Source organism: Aptenodytes forsteri, unplaced genomic scaffold (assembly GCF_000699145.1).
Source record: "Aptenodytes forsteri isolate BGI_AS27 unplaced genomic scaffold, ASM69914v1 Scaffold54, whole genome shotgun sequence".
In the NCBI taxonomy this organism is placed as follows: Eukaryota; Metazoa; Chordata; class Aves; order Sphenisciformes; family Spheniscidae; genus Aptenodytes; species Aptenodytes forsteri.
The window spans coordinates 13,285,516-13,299,026 of NW_008796044.1; the positions used below are offsets into that span (position 1 = coordinate 13,285,516).

A 13,511-nucleotide genomic window follows, 5' to 3' on the forward strand; every position below is an offset into this window, starting at 1 on the left:
ACTCAAATATGGATTAAACTTTAGAAGTAAATGTTTTACTAGTGTGGACTTAATGACCCACTGCCTCCATAGTGTGCCTTGGCTTTTACTGAGAAGGGTCAGTAAACCTCAGGAAATCCGCTGTGCTCTCTTTGCCTTTGTATCTCTCTGTCAAGGCTAACTTACAATGCTACTGACCTCTAGTCACTGCCCCCCCTTCCCCCCTGAATTACAGCTAATACACAGGAGCTCACTGTGAGGCAGTGCTTTGGTGTTTTGTCAAACCCCAAACAAATGCAAACTTATAAAGCCTCAGTTGTGACAAAGGATTTCCTTTTTAGTTTCTGTAAATAGTGTCTGATGCTGCAGGTCCCATGGGCATCCTGTAGATTTTCCTAAGGATGTCATTCTTAAATGACCACGCTGTAACTGGTACTTAGTGTGGTCCCTTGGGATGGTGAAAGTTTAAATATAACTGTTACTCAATGAATGTCTGTGGAATACTAAATTGTGCCTTCTGCATCCCCTACATGGTTCTAGTCTTCTTCCAAATGTCCGTGTTTCAAAACAGTTGCTCCATGGGGAAAGGGCTCTTTTGACCTTTTTTCTTTCTTTAGATTTTTACGAAGGTCAGGAGAAACTTGATGAAAATTTTATGTGGTTTAAAAAGCTGAGGTTATTAAACTTTAATAAGAAGGTGGCGACAGCTACAGGTTATTTTTAAAGAGCTTTGAGAGCTTTCACTGAGAGAAGGCTGTACTGTTAGTGATGAAATAACTTGTTTTAGCCTATGATTTTGTTTTTAAGTTATGTCAAGGCACACTTAAAAAATCATCAAAAACGTGCTATGTTTTGTAGATAGTGCAAATAGATACTGGTATTTCACATCATTACTCTTGCACACTTCCGCCAGAGGTATGAAACTGTTGCATGTGGTGGTGGCCTTTTCCATCAAGACAGTTCTGGGTTTTAAAAGCAAGCATATGCTGTATGCCTATGCCCTAACTTACCAAAATAGCAAATCCTGAGCATTTCCAATGTTAGCATAAAAAAGTATTTATTAAAATTAGAAAATGAAGAGATGGATCTCTTAAATGGAAGAGGTGAAAGTTATTGTTTAGCGAATTTATTTACATAAGAGAACATGTATACATTTTGGAAGAGTTTTGCTGAAATATTATGCTTCCAATAGGAATATAATCTTTCTTTAAGATTTCTTGTAGTGCAAATACAATCATATGCAGTACAACTATATATAAATACTACCCACAATTACTTACTTGGTAGTGTTGAGCATTTAAGTTAAATGCCTTTTCAGCCTTGTTCCTCTTTTAGTATTCACACTTCTGGTTATGTAATGATTATCTGCTCCAGCAGTGTGCCAGCGTGTTCTGTGTCGTTAATACTCAGGCCAATATGCTTGTTCCAGGACATGTAATTTAGATCTGCTTAAATTGACCGATTTCTCACATGTTGAAGTTAGGGTGAGATTCTGGCTTCAGGAAGCATATAATTTCTCCATCCCAGCTCTGTTTCTGATGCTGCATTTCCGATGTGGGTATACTGCAGTAGCTGGGACTGAGTATCTGATTTATTTTTTTCAAATCCACACTAAAAAAAAATACAAAATAAGAGCTGTTCTTCTGTGGAAACCACAAAAAAAATGTGCTTATGTAGTTCTAGAATAACAGTGATACAGTTGGTTGTGGTGGACTTCTGAGGTCTTTGTGTTTCTCAAATAAAAGCAGCCTTCTTAGTTTCAGTTTGTATGCAGAGAAAATGTATGATACAGGAGGGTACACCTTATGAAGGATTTGATTTTCAACTGAATAGAAGGTGAGCACAAAAAAAGCACATTTGTTTCAAGCTATATGGGAGGTTTTGATAGGTGTAGTTTCACCTTTCATTCTCAGAAACATCCCATCTCTTTCAAAGGCAGAGTACTTAGTACAAGCTGGAGGTGAAGGATGAAATACATGAACTTCCCTTTTTCCAGTCAATGTAAACCAAATCTGATGTCTCAGGTTCCTGAAACAAGAAGACATGAGCTTTGTTCCACTCGGTGCCCCGTCTCTGGGATCCCATGGACGAGCTGGCAAACAGCCATTCTTTGTTGGCTGGGAACTGGGCATTGCAGTAGGAATCAGCACTTGAATTGCAGAAATGGCTCCTTCTGTCCAACAGTGGTGGTCATAAAAACAGCATAAACAACAAAAAAATAGCTTGGCGTCTGCATTCAGATTGAGGTTCATCTTCAAACCAGTATTCATTTCAGCTTTATTTAAGTCTGTACTGGCTTATTTAGATTTTGTGACCCATAATTTTTTTCTTTGTGAGGTCCTGGTAGTTTGAGGTAATAGCAAGAGAGAAACTAGGTTACAATGAGAGGATCTCTTATGTCTCAGAATAAGATCAGCCTGCTCAGGCGAGGAAAAAAAAAATAATTCAAGCTTAAGAAGAGAACAAGGTGTATATTACAGCACATTGAATAAAAAGCAATATGAACAGAATGTAACGGAAATCATCGGGAGGGCATGTTGCTTCAGCTTTTATCCTGTGGGCTGGGTTTGATTAGTTTTGTCACACAAATGTTGGATCACTTTTGTGGACTTTTATACAGTCCATGAGGTTTATGCCCATGCTTATCGAGTGCATTTGTGGGCTCAACTGTTGGGTTTTTTTTTCTTCCTGACAGATCTCTGTGTGCTTTGCTGTGTATGCTTTTTGTCTTATGTGTTGGCCTACTGCTATAGTGTGTATTGCAATGTATTGAGCCCAAATAAGTCATTATAAAGGACAGTAATGAAGCTTGATTATCAGGGTTAATTTGTGTTTTCTTTGTCACTTTATTAGCGTCGTCTTGGAGATGCTGCTAAGAAAGCCATCGGTAAATTGACAACCAGGACAGTAAAGAAGGGTGATAAGGTATAATAAGATTTCAACACAGTAAACTTGAGCATCATGTTTAATTTTTGCCAGGGGAAACAATCTCAGTTTTTCCTGCTTCTGATTTATGACCTTGTCTTCCTTGTTGGAGGCTTACTTTGTCCTGTGGCAAAGTATTTTGTGTAACTTTTAGTATCAATGTATTGTGTAAGTCTGTACACTTCAAAGAAGTTTTTCTTGCTTAAATACTACTGGTGCTCCATCTGGCAACTGTGACTGAGAGTGGTTTTGTGTGCTAGCTCGCTGGGGGGGGTTGCTGGTAGGAGTACATAGGGCTAGCATTGTTTACGTGGAATTCTGTAAGCTTAGAATCATTCCATATGTAAGTTGTGTAAAGTAAAAATAAACTTAAAAGACAGGAAATAAAGGACAATCTCTTATGTAAAATATGAATATCCAGTAATCTGAGGGGGAGTATAAACAGGTATTTCATTAAAGATAGTAAATGTTACGCCAAGAATATTTCTTGCCAGTATACAAACTAAAATATATGGTGCGTTAAGTCCTAAACTTTTTCCACTTTTATGAGCAGTACTGCTTTGTCTTTGATTCTGAAAGGAAAAAATAGTCACTTAATCTTGCTTAATTTTTGCTCTTTAATTTGCAAAAGGCGAGGGAATTCTGGCTATGATTTGATTTTCTTTTTTAAGAGAAGATTATTTCCTTGGGCCTTTTTAGTGTGATTCTTTTTATCTTTCTTATCAACACTATCAGCAATGGAAGATTGGGAAGTAATGGAAAAATTTGCTTCCAGAGAGAAGGCAGAAAAAATGTCTTTCTGCTTCTTCCTCCCTCCCTGTGTAGTTTTATTTCAAGGCAGCCTACTACACTAAATCTTTTCTGTGGGTATGGGAGTACATATGGATAATGGGAACTTTTCCATATTAAAAGAAAAGATGCTGTCATCTTGACATCATAAATTCAAAACTGGCAAGTGACGTGTAGGTTGCAGTACAGACAGCATGAGATGCACACGCAGGTGAACAGAGGGTAGAAGAAAACCTGTCCTTCATCAGAGCAGCCCATCGGGATTCTCTGCATGCAGCACTGACTGGTGCTGACCAGGGAGTGGCTATTGTCTTGCTGTGGTTCCTGTCTCGGTCTCTTGCTAGTAGCTTGCTGGCATTGAAAAGAATAATGAACTTGAACTAAGAGAAGGCACAGTCTATTTTGTGTTACAGGCCCAAGCATTTTAAATACATACTGCTGCTGCCATATCTACATCCAAATGAAGTCAGCCCTTTTTCATTAGAAATTTTAAATTATCATTTTTTAAAAAAATAAATAAAATCATAACTTCAGGAAAGCAGAGAATAAGAGAAGAGTCAGTCAGTGATCCTCATCTTCACATCTGGATAAGAATGATGATAATGCTGCAAGTAAGCAGCAGACAAAAATAAAGGACTACTCTGAAATAAGTAAAAATTGCTAGGTCTGGTTATAAAAGGTAATTCTAGGATTCTTATCCTGCCAAAAAAGACCCTGAATAAAATACGAGTTTTAGCTCCAAGCTGAAGTAAAGCCTCTAGGAAAATCACCGCTATATTTTATAGTGATTCAACTGAATATTAGAATCATCTCAGGCCTTAGCCTATGTTTCAAATGATCATTTACCAGCTCCAAATGAGGGGAGAGTTTTGTATGTATGAGATACTTTTCTTTCTCGAGTCATGTTGGAATATAATAACCCGGTCATTGGTTTTGTATCTTCTTAGTAACAGCCACTCGGCACAATGCAGTTCATGTACTAGTCACAACTACTTTTACATTTGTCATAGCCTCAACTCTTGACTTGAATTTTCATTCTATTCATTTTAGGAAACAGACCCAGACTTTGATCACTGTGCTGTCTGCATTGAGAGTTACAAGCAGAACGATGTTGTTCGCATTTTACCATGCAAGTAAGCTAGTAAAGTTGCTTTGTTTGGAAACTATTCTTTCTTTGTGCTCCTTTGCTTCATTTCATGTAATATGTGCATTGTAATTTACAGACACATTTGTTAATGTTTTCAGTCCTAATAACAGCCACTTTATTTTAGACTATGATACCAGAAGGCGTGAAGGTGGGTGCTGACACTGTTATGACAGTGGAGATTAAACAAAAGGTTATGATCTTGAAGATGGGCAGTTTGGGCATATCAGCAGTGGAGCTATTAAGATTGTAAAGGGGGGGTGCAGATTTAAGGACCGAGCGGTGGGTAGACACAAAAAACTTAAGTAAAACGAACCAGGTACAGCTGCAGCATTCTGCACAACAGATGTGCAACATTGGCTGCTGGTTTCTGAAACAGTGTAGGAAACGGAAATGCAGTCTTTCCAACCTTCATACCTCCTCTGACATCAGTCAGCCACTGTGCTATCATCTATCTTTGGTCTCTCCAGCGCAGCGTGTTCTTGGCTTGTGCCTGAAGATTCATACTTGCTGGGTATTCTGCATTGGTGCTTAAAACGTAACAACTTCCTCCTCCTTGTATGCCGTTTTCTTGACACTTAGAGGTTTTCAGTTTCTTTCCATTCCACTTCCATTCTTGAGTTGTTGTGGGGTATTTGCTCTTTAAGAGATGCTTTTAAGTGTTTTTCTACCTGGTGATTTGGTTTTAATGAATTGGTACATTTTGGTAGCCTTGAGCATTACCAAGGACATCTTTCCCTTGTATTCTGAGATTCAAAGCTTTCTCGTTATCTCCAGACAAAAAATACATGTAAGTTTTATGTTGTATATATGCAGCTAAGATCCAGTAATTTGGCCTGTGCTTGGTATGTAAATAGTGTTCTGCATGATGCTCTAGAAGCAACAAAGTCATGGTGTTGGAGTCGAGCTTCAGTCACACAGCAGCACATAAGAGCTCATTATTGGTCTTCTGAATCCTCCTGCAGGCTGCTCTGAATAGCTGGAATATTTTTCTTCTAATGCATAATGAATTTCTATCATCATAAAAGGAAAACAATATTATTTTATATCTTATTGATCAAAATGTGTGTGAATTCTACTTCTGAGGCCAGCAGTTTAATTCGGTTTACTTTTCTCTGTTCTTTACCTTTTGGACTGTGGGGAAACAATTAACTGTTTGAGATTCTCAGTGTTGTTGTTTAGTTAATATACCCTACAAATGTTTGTTTAGAAAATCCCGTTAAAATATTTGGGAATAGAAGAGCTTGGTCTCAGATCTGTAAAGATTTGGTAGCTTTTTGTCATACAGATGTGTGTGAATTTCTTTTCTAGAATTTGGTCATTTTTACTGAAGGATGATGTCCTCTTGCCCATAAAAATGTACTCCCAAGCGTTAAGTAAAGATTCCAGAGATTTATGTCCTATATTGTTATCTCAAGTATAGCTTGCATATGTGAATTAAGCCCTAGTCTTTAATTTGTTATGTAGAAGATTATTTGGAAATTAGAGGAGGAACTCCTGGAAACTGCACGCCAGTTTTGGACCACTAAGCTGATTTTTTTTTTTTAAATTGCCTCTTAAGAAAGCTTCACTTGTGTAGTTCAGGGTAGTACTGTGAGGCTCAAGGATGTGGAATGGAGGTTTACAATCCCACTCCTCTGTGCCTTTCTCTTTGATACTGAACAGAGGTCAGAGGGAGGTCCTTGCCAACGGCAAGAGAATGAGTCTTCATCTGGTAGGAAAGCATCTTCTCCCACTAAGGACAACGCAAAATTGGGACTAAAAGTCAACTTCCTTAGTTAAACAACTGCCACTGTCCAAGCAATGGATATGTTGCTAGTATCAACAGATGTGATCAGACCATTTAACCAAGATGATCATTGATTATTTGTTTTTAAATTTTAAAAAAAAAATTAAAGTCCATTTCCTTCAGACACCTTTGAGCCACAGTCCTGCAGACAGGAAGCTCCCTGCTCTCAGGGATGGTTACAGCTGCTTCAGGGAGCTGGATGAAGGTGCACCTGGCTGCCATCTCAGCCCAACCTCCCCCATGCAATCTCCCATGTAAAGGAGATATCAAGGCTCTTGTGTAGATCCTTTTCTGTTCTGTTTTTCACAAGAATATAAGGTCAGTGTAGACTCAGGTTACATTCCTGCCGAAGGCTGTATGACAACTTTTATGTTCACTTTCTACTTCTCTTTTTTAAATCTCACTTTTCATCTGCTGCAGTTCAGCTTTGAGTTGAGTGCAAAACCATCTTGGCTAAACGGAAACATTGAGATAAATGCTTTCCACAAGACACTTTTATATTTGTAGATGAAGGGCCAACCAGTACCTGCAGATATGAGCCCAATAAATTTCAGACTGCATGTGAGACTTTTCAGTCTTCAGCATCTGAGATGCTTCTCCCTAAATCTTGTTTTGGAGGTTTAATCCCTTTCTACTTCCTGATACTTCAACCTCTCATTTTAGTGCAACATGCAAAGTTAGTTTAAAAAAAAAAAACCCACAACACAAAAAAACCCCTACAGTAGTCTCTAAGCTGGATAAGGAAATAAATTGCAAGAAAACCATGGAGAAAATGGCTCCACCAAGAGGAAGCAAATGAAAGGCTAGAAGTTTTTCTTACTGTGCCTGTTGAGGAAGCTATAATCATTAGACAGTAGGAATCACTGACATATGACATCCTTGCTGCTTTCATCAATTTAAAAGTAGCATTTCCCTTTGGTACCACAATTGTTCTCTGCAGTTAAGTATGGTCTGTCACTCTGTGCCTCAGCAGAGAAGAGTCTGGTGTGGGCAGACACACAGCACCTAAAATTCTGTAGTGAAACACCATATTTGTGATGTAAAGTTTTGTGGCAGGTGGGAAATTGTGGCCAATTTAAGAATAAACTAAAATGAAAACGATTGCAAACAATGCAGTTGAATTTCTATTATTCATTTTGTGCTTCAGAGAGAAATACGTTCAGTACCAGCAGCCTATGGACATACCTATAGCTTTTAGTGCACAGAGGGATAAGGCAGCCATCTGTCTCAGACTTACAAGCCTGAGGAATGTCTCTTTTGTGAATATCATTATGTAAGTTAAAAATAAGTAGTGTAAGCAAATGTCAGAAGGATTCTAGCAAAAGACAAACCTCATGGACAGTTTCCTTTATTCAGATAGTTTTACTTTACCATCACACTGCTGCATCTAGGAGATGAAGGGGTGCTGGGTGAAAAGTGATCAGGAGGGGGTAGTGTGAAGGACTAGTGAGAGATAAGGGAAGGGGAGAGAGCAAAGTGACAGCTTAGAGAAAAGCACAGAGTGACATTGGAAAGGGCAGAAAGACAGCCTGGGAAGGAGGGAATTTACAAGGTAGAAAGAGAATTTAAGTAGTGAATATGTTAGAATTTGAGTCTTTTTGAGTCAAATTCTTGATATTTCCTGTACTGGGCAAGAAGGGGGAAAGTGACAAAAGCAACTAAGCCAGGTGTCCATCAGTTTGATTCTGTACTGCTGCAAATAGCTTTGTTTTGTTAAGAGCAAGTTAACATAATATCTCAGTGCCATCCTTTCTGCTTACTGCCTCTGCAGTAATGCCTCTGTACCACCCCCATTTTCTCTGCTACCTGCTTGCGAGGGCAGTCTCTCTTCCCCCAGCAATACTACGTATTTGTGGAAAGCACTGAGGCTGTTCTCCCCTGGCATTGCCTGCTGGGGATGGAGACATGGCACCTTCTTCCCCGCCACAGCAGACCAGACATCCCTCTTCAGCTGTGCTAGCTGTAATGGGCTGTCTGCAGCAGGGCAGGAATGACCTGGGTGCTGCTTGCCAGCCGGGCTGGGAGGTTTGTACCCCAGGGCAAGGAGAGCAGCTGCCTCCAGCAGTAGCCAAAGATGCTACTTTGCAGGCAGCATGTTGATCAGGTCCCTTTGGTGGGATGCTGCACTGAGAGCAGGGAAGTGTGGTGAGCTCCTGGGAAATAGCACTTGTAAACTCATTCAAACCCTTCTTCTTGTGTGACGTGCGAATTCGGAGGCATTACACCACTGAAAGGGATTTCTAACTCACTTTTTCTCTGTGAAATGCTGCAAAGAAGCTGTGTTGTACAACAGAGTCGGCGTTACGGTGTTTATTACAAGCTGGAGGGCAACTGGCTTGGGTATGCTGACAGAGTGGAAAAATACCTGCAGGTCACCTGTTTGGAGTTACGCCTGCATGGGAGACTCCTTCAGTGCTACCAGCCTGGCTGCTGGCCATGGCTGCCGGCCATAGATCCTCCAGCCCCAAGGCTGGAGAAGCAGCAAAAGCTGTGTCACAGTTGACTCCCTGGTGTGTGGCTCCTGGGGGAACGTCGTCAGCTGCTGTGACCTAGAGCAAGTCGCTAGGAGCTCTTCAGATTTGTCATCTTGGAAAACAAGTGACAGAAATATGAAGATGGAGAAGGTTTATGATAGCAGAAATGCAAGGGCTTACTTTGTCAGACTGAGTTTTTAAAATAATTCATGTGTTTACTATTTTAATTGCTGTATAACTGCTTTTTAACTCTTGCAAGCAGCGAAATCCAGACAGAGCCTGAGCCACGATGATGGTATCAGCAAGCTTTTTAAGGAGTAGATAAACTGCATAAGTAGTAGGCAGAGCCATGCTGATCTAAATCAATAAATAACCTTTGGGGAACTCCACTTTTTTGAAACACATTAATAAACATCCTTGAAGGTTTAGGAACTAAAAGCAAAGAATTAAGAGGTCACAAAAATAGTTGAGCTGTTTTGGTGCACTTGAACTATATCAAACTGCTAATGACTCTTTAAAATAACTCATAATATTTAGCGGATGCATGTTGGCATCCATATCAGTTGCCTGCTTCACTTGATCTGAGTGCTTCTACAGCACTGATTAGCCGATAACGATATATTAAAGCTGTTTGCATACTTCTGTGGAGTCTTGATGTCTGCTGTTTCCCAAAATATTAGATTTTCAGGTTTGTCCTACTTTAAAAACCAGACGTTAGAATCTTAAAAGGAAACATAAGCACCTAAAAGCCATAATTTGCCTGACATAGAAAAATAGCATCTCTGTATGTTTCAGAAGATTTCAAACCATTTTCTGTCACCCAGGATTTCTAAACATGGATTCCTGTAGTTTTGTGAGTAATAAAGGGAATGCGTTAAGATCTAATAACGATAGAAGTCCGTTTATATTTTGTGCAATTATTTGAACAGTAAGCAGTGTATATATCCTGTTTTTCATGATTGCTGTGTTGCTAAAAGACTCAGTCCAGCAAAGTGACTAGCTGAGATTCTGTAAGTTTCTATTCCTGCAATATCTGGGATACAGATAAGCAAAGGTTTTTTTGCTCCCTGTCCATCTTCTGTTGACTATGTTATACTCTGTAAATCTATGCATCTTTATTTAGTACAGGTAGGATACGTAGTTGTAGCTGACTGGAACCTAATTATGTTGGTGTACTTTAGTCCCTCCATCAGACTTAGTAGCCATAGACAAAAAAATTATATACTGTCTTTTTCCATGTTTGTTAACAAATTCATGAGGCCTTTTTGTCCAGTCACTTTCCAGACACTTAAAAGAGAATTATCTGGTAACATGCCTCATTTGGTCTCTGGTTTTAAAATCCCAAGGGATAGGGAGCAAAGAAGTCCCAAACCCTGCGATGAGCTTACTGAGGCACAGAGCAGCAAGTATAACCTGAGAAAGGAGAGGATGGAGAGTATCACAACTTTATGCTGCCTTGGGGGCATGCCTGACCTCTTACAGACCGTGCTGATGCCTCAAATAGATGGCAAGAACTCCTTGTTCTGCCACTGCTCCTTCGCCTGCTGGTTTCAGACCACAGCTCTTCCGCTGGCTAAGCAGCCCTTGTAATTGCTAATCTTTGTTGTAATCACCAGTCTGTTGTGTTTGGGTGTGCCTGCTTTTACTGGCTTTTTGCTCTGCAGGCAGTACCACTGGAAGTGAAAGATCTGGGTTCTTATCATAGGCAGTTATTCAGACTAGGTTGTTATGAGTATTTGCTAAAGGTATATTGTGTAGAAAGTCTAGTGATATCCATTTCTGCCATGAGTATGCTCTGAAAAGTTCTTTGCCTTTTGAAAAGCCAAGAGGACATTTCCTTTAATTCCTTCAATTTAGATACGTTGTTTTGGTCTCTGCGTAGCCCTTCCTTGTTATATTGGTTTATATCAATCCTAACACTGTTACATCTATATTCATGTATGTGACTAAGATTTTGTATGCAATGTAGGTGGCAATTCAGACTGTTCTCTATTGCAGACTTCCCTGCTGTGCAAGTAGAAGCCCAATTTGCCTTTTCATCTTTGAAAGATTCTTCTTTTTTTTATGACCATATAATGATGGACATGTTTTCCTTCCTGATATCAAGAAATACTTAAAGGATTGTGGGAAAAGCCACCTTTTTACTTAGATGTGCTAACTATAAAAGCCCTTTCAAAATCAAACATAAGCGTGTTTGGGTTGGTTGCACTGACTTTTGAATAAAATTGACTGCTGGTGGATCTGTGCTCTTCCTACCCAATTTATGGCCAGGTTCTACACAGAAATTGAGACAAGACTTTACACAAGGTTATGGTGGGGACTTTGTTACCCGTGTTCTTCTGCCCATGTGTGTACTCATATCCACAATAAAGGGGGGGTGGAGGAATCTTCCTTTTAAGTGTTTCTTCCTAGTTGAACTATTAGTAAAGGGTGGCAACAACAAGCAAGAGGTTTTGATTTTTATTATTTTTTTCTTATTGCAATCAGCACAGAATACTGGCAATTCCAGAATTTGTTCTGCTGGCTTAGTTAAAGAAACTATCTAAAAGCTTGTTAAAGTCGTTCTCACTGTATAAAATAGAATTGTTTGCAAATTATATATGTCTTGTCTGTTCTTCTAGGCATGTTTTCCACAAAGCCTGTGTGGATCCGTGGCTTAGTGAGCACTGTACGTGTCCAATGTGTAAACTGAACATTTTGAAGGCACTGGGAATTGTGGTAAGTTGCACTGTTGTGAGCTCATCTTCCTCCCATGTCTGAGACCCAGAACAGGAGGAATAATTGTAGGGGAGAAAGGGAGAAGGGTGTTCCAATACCCTTAGTCAGAAAGTGTTTGGGTGGTTTTTACCAATTTCTTTGCTGCTGATAAAGCTGATTTGTTGTTGTGGTTCCTTTCCCTGGTTGGTCATTGGGAATATATTGTTATATTTCCATTTGTAACAATTTCTTATCTACTGGAAGTCTACTAGGTTCTCTATAATCTTCCCTTTTCTCAACTTCTTTCAACCCTTCTTTGTTAAATTTACTCTGTAAATCTCTTGTTCTTGTTGTGGTCTCCTGTAGACACTCTTTAAATTTGTTTACACATTAAAAGCCATGCCCTAGCTGAGGCCAGTGAGCTTTCCTCAAGCAGCTCATGGCTTATGGGATCCCTGAGGACTGCTTTTGTTGACCAGTTCACAAAGGGATAGAAGTGAAGAACCTCAAAGAGGATTTTTCCATCTTTCCCATGAGGAAAAAAAATCATAAGGTGGGAGCGTCCATCTTTCCCATATGAGGAAAAAAAATCATAAGGTGGGAGCGATGCTCTTTTCAGAAGAAAGACATAAAGAAAGAGAAGAGCATATGAAGATAATGTCCAAAGCAGCTTTTGAATCAAGCCAGCGAGAATAATCAGGCCTCCATTTTTAGCTGTGTCAGTTGCAAATTTGCACATTTTCTAAGAAAGAGTTGCAGATATACTGTGGATGACCTATTTTTGCAATTAATAATATACCTGGATTTTTAGAGGAGGATACTGTGGAATTCAGTGCATGTCATCATTGCTCGTGGTAGTAAATCATACAGGCATAGGCTATGATACAAGCATATTTGAGTCCCTTTCTTGAATCTTAATCCCATTTCCTGCTTCTTTCTCCACCTCTTTAAAGTGGACTGAAGGAGCAACTTTGGATAGAACTTGCTAATTCGTGTGTTTCTCTCCTGTGAGGACAGCCATAGTGGCTGAATAGTGTGTATGTGTGGTTTTACTCAGTTTATAGGTTTGCTATATGTAGAATATTCGCCACTGTGATGTGGAATCGCTTGTTTTTCCAGCCAAGCGTGCCATGTACAGACAATGTAGCCTTTGACATGGAAAGGCTCACCAGAGGCCAGCCAGCTAGCAGGCGATCAGCACTTGGCGATTTTGCCAATGACAGCTCTCTCAGCCTGGAGCCCCTGCGCACCTCTGGGATGTCACAGCTTCCACAGGACGGAGAGCTAACGCCAAGGTCAGGAGAGATCAACATTGCTGTGACAAGTAAGTTTTCTTTGGCTTCCAGTACCGTTCTATGGTTCTCTCGGTATGTGGCACTTGCTTTGCTGTAGCTCCGTGCTGCAGGGCCATGATGAAAGATTTACCTGCAGGGACAAAGGTGACCTCAGTGTCCCTGTAAGAGGCATAACGCTCTATATTGAAACCGATAACTCTACGTGCAACAGTGCCAACACTTTCATTATTAATGGTATATCCATTTCGATCTGCATGCAAAGAACACTGGATGAACTAAAATGGCACCAAAATAACCCTCCTGAATTTGGTAACCAGTAGGAGAAGCTGGATTGCCAAAACCATTATTCACCCTTTCAGAATACTTTATATGCAATAATTTATACAAATATAAATATTTTAGCTGATTACTATTTCTGC

At 39.7% G+C, this 13,511-nt stretch overlaps 1 protein-coding gene across 1 annotated transcript in view; it reads left to right on the top strand.

Annotated features, from left to right (window-relative positions):
* Positions 1-13,511, top strand: part of RNF130 (ring finger protein 130) — a gene marked incomplete at its 5' end in the record, with an annotated part of 48,530 nt that overhangs the window by 24,296 nt on the left and 10,723 nt on the right. The window contains 4 exons of the mRNA XM_009286059.2: positions 2,833-2,904; positions 4,744-4,826; positions 11,722-11,818; positions 12,917-13,121. Of these exons, the coding sequence (XP_009284334.1) occupies positions 2,833-2,904; positions 4,744-4,826; positions 11,722-11,818; positions 12,917-13,121 (457 nt within the window). The remainder of the gene's footprint in view (positions 1-2,832; positions 2,905-4,743; positions 4,827-11,721; positions 11,819-12,916; positions 13,122-13,511) is intronic.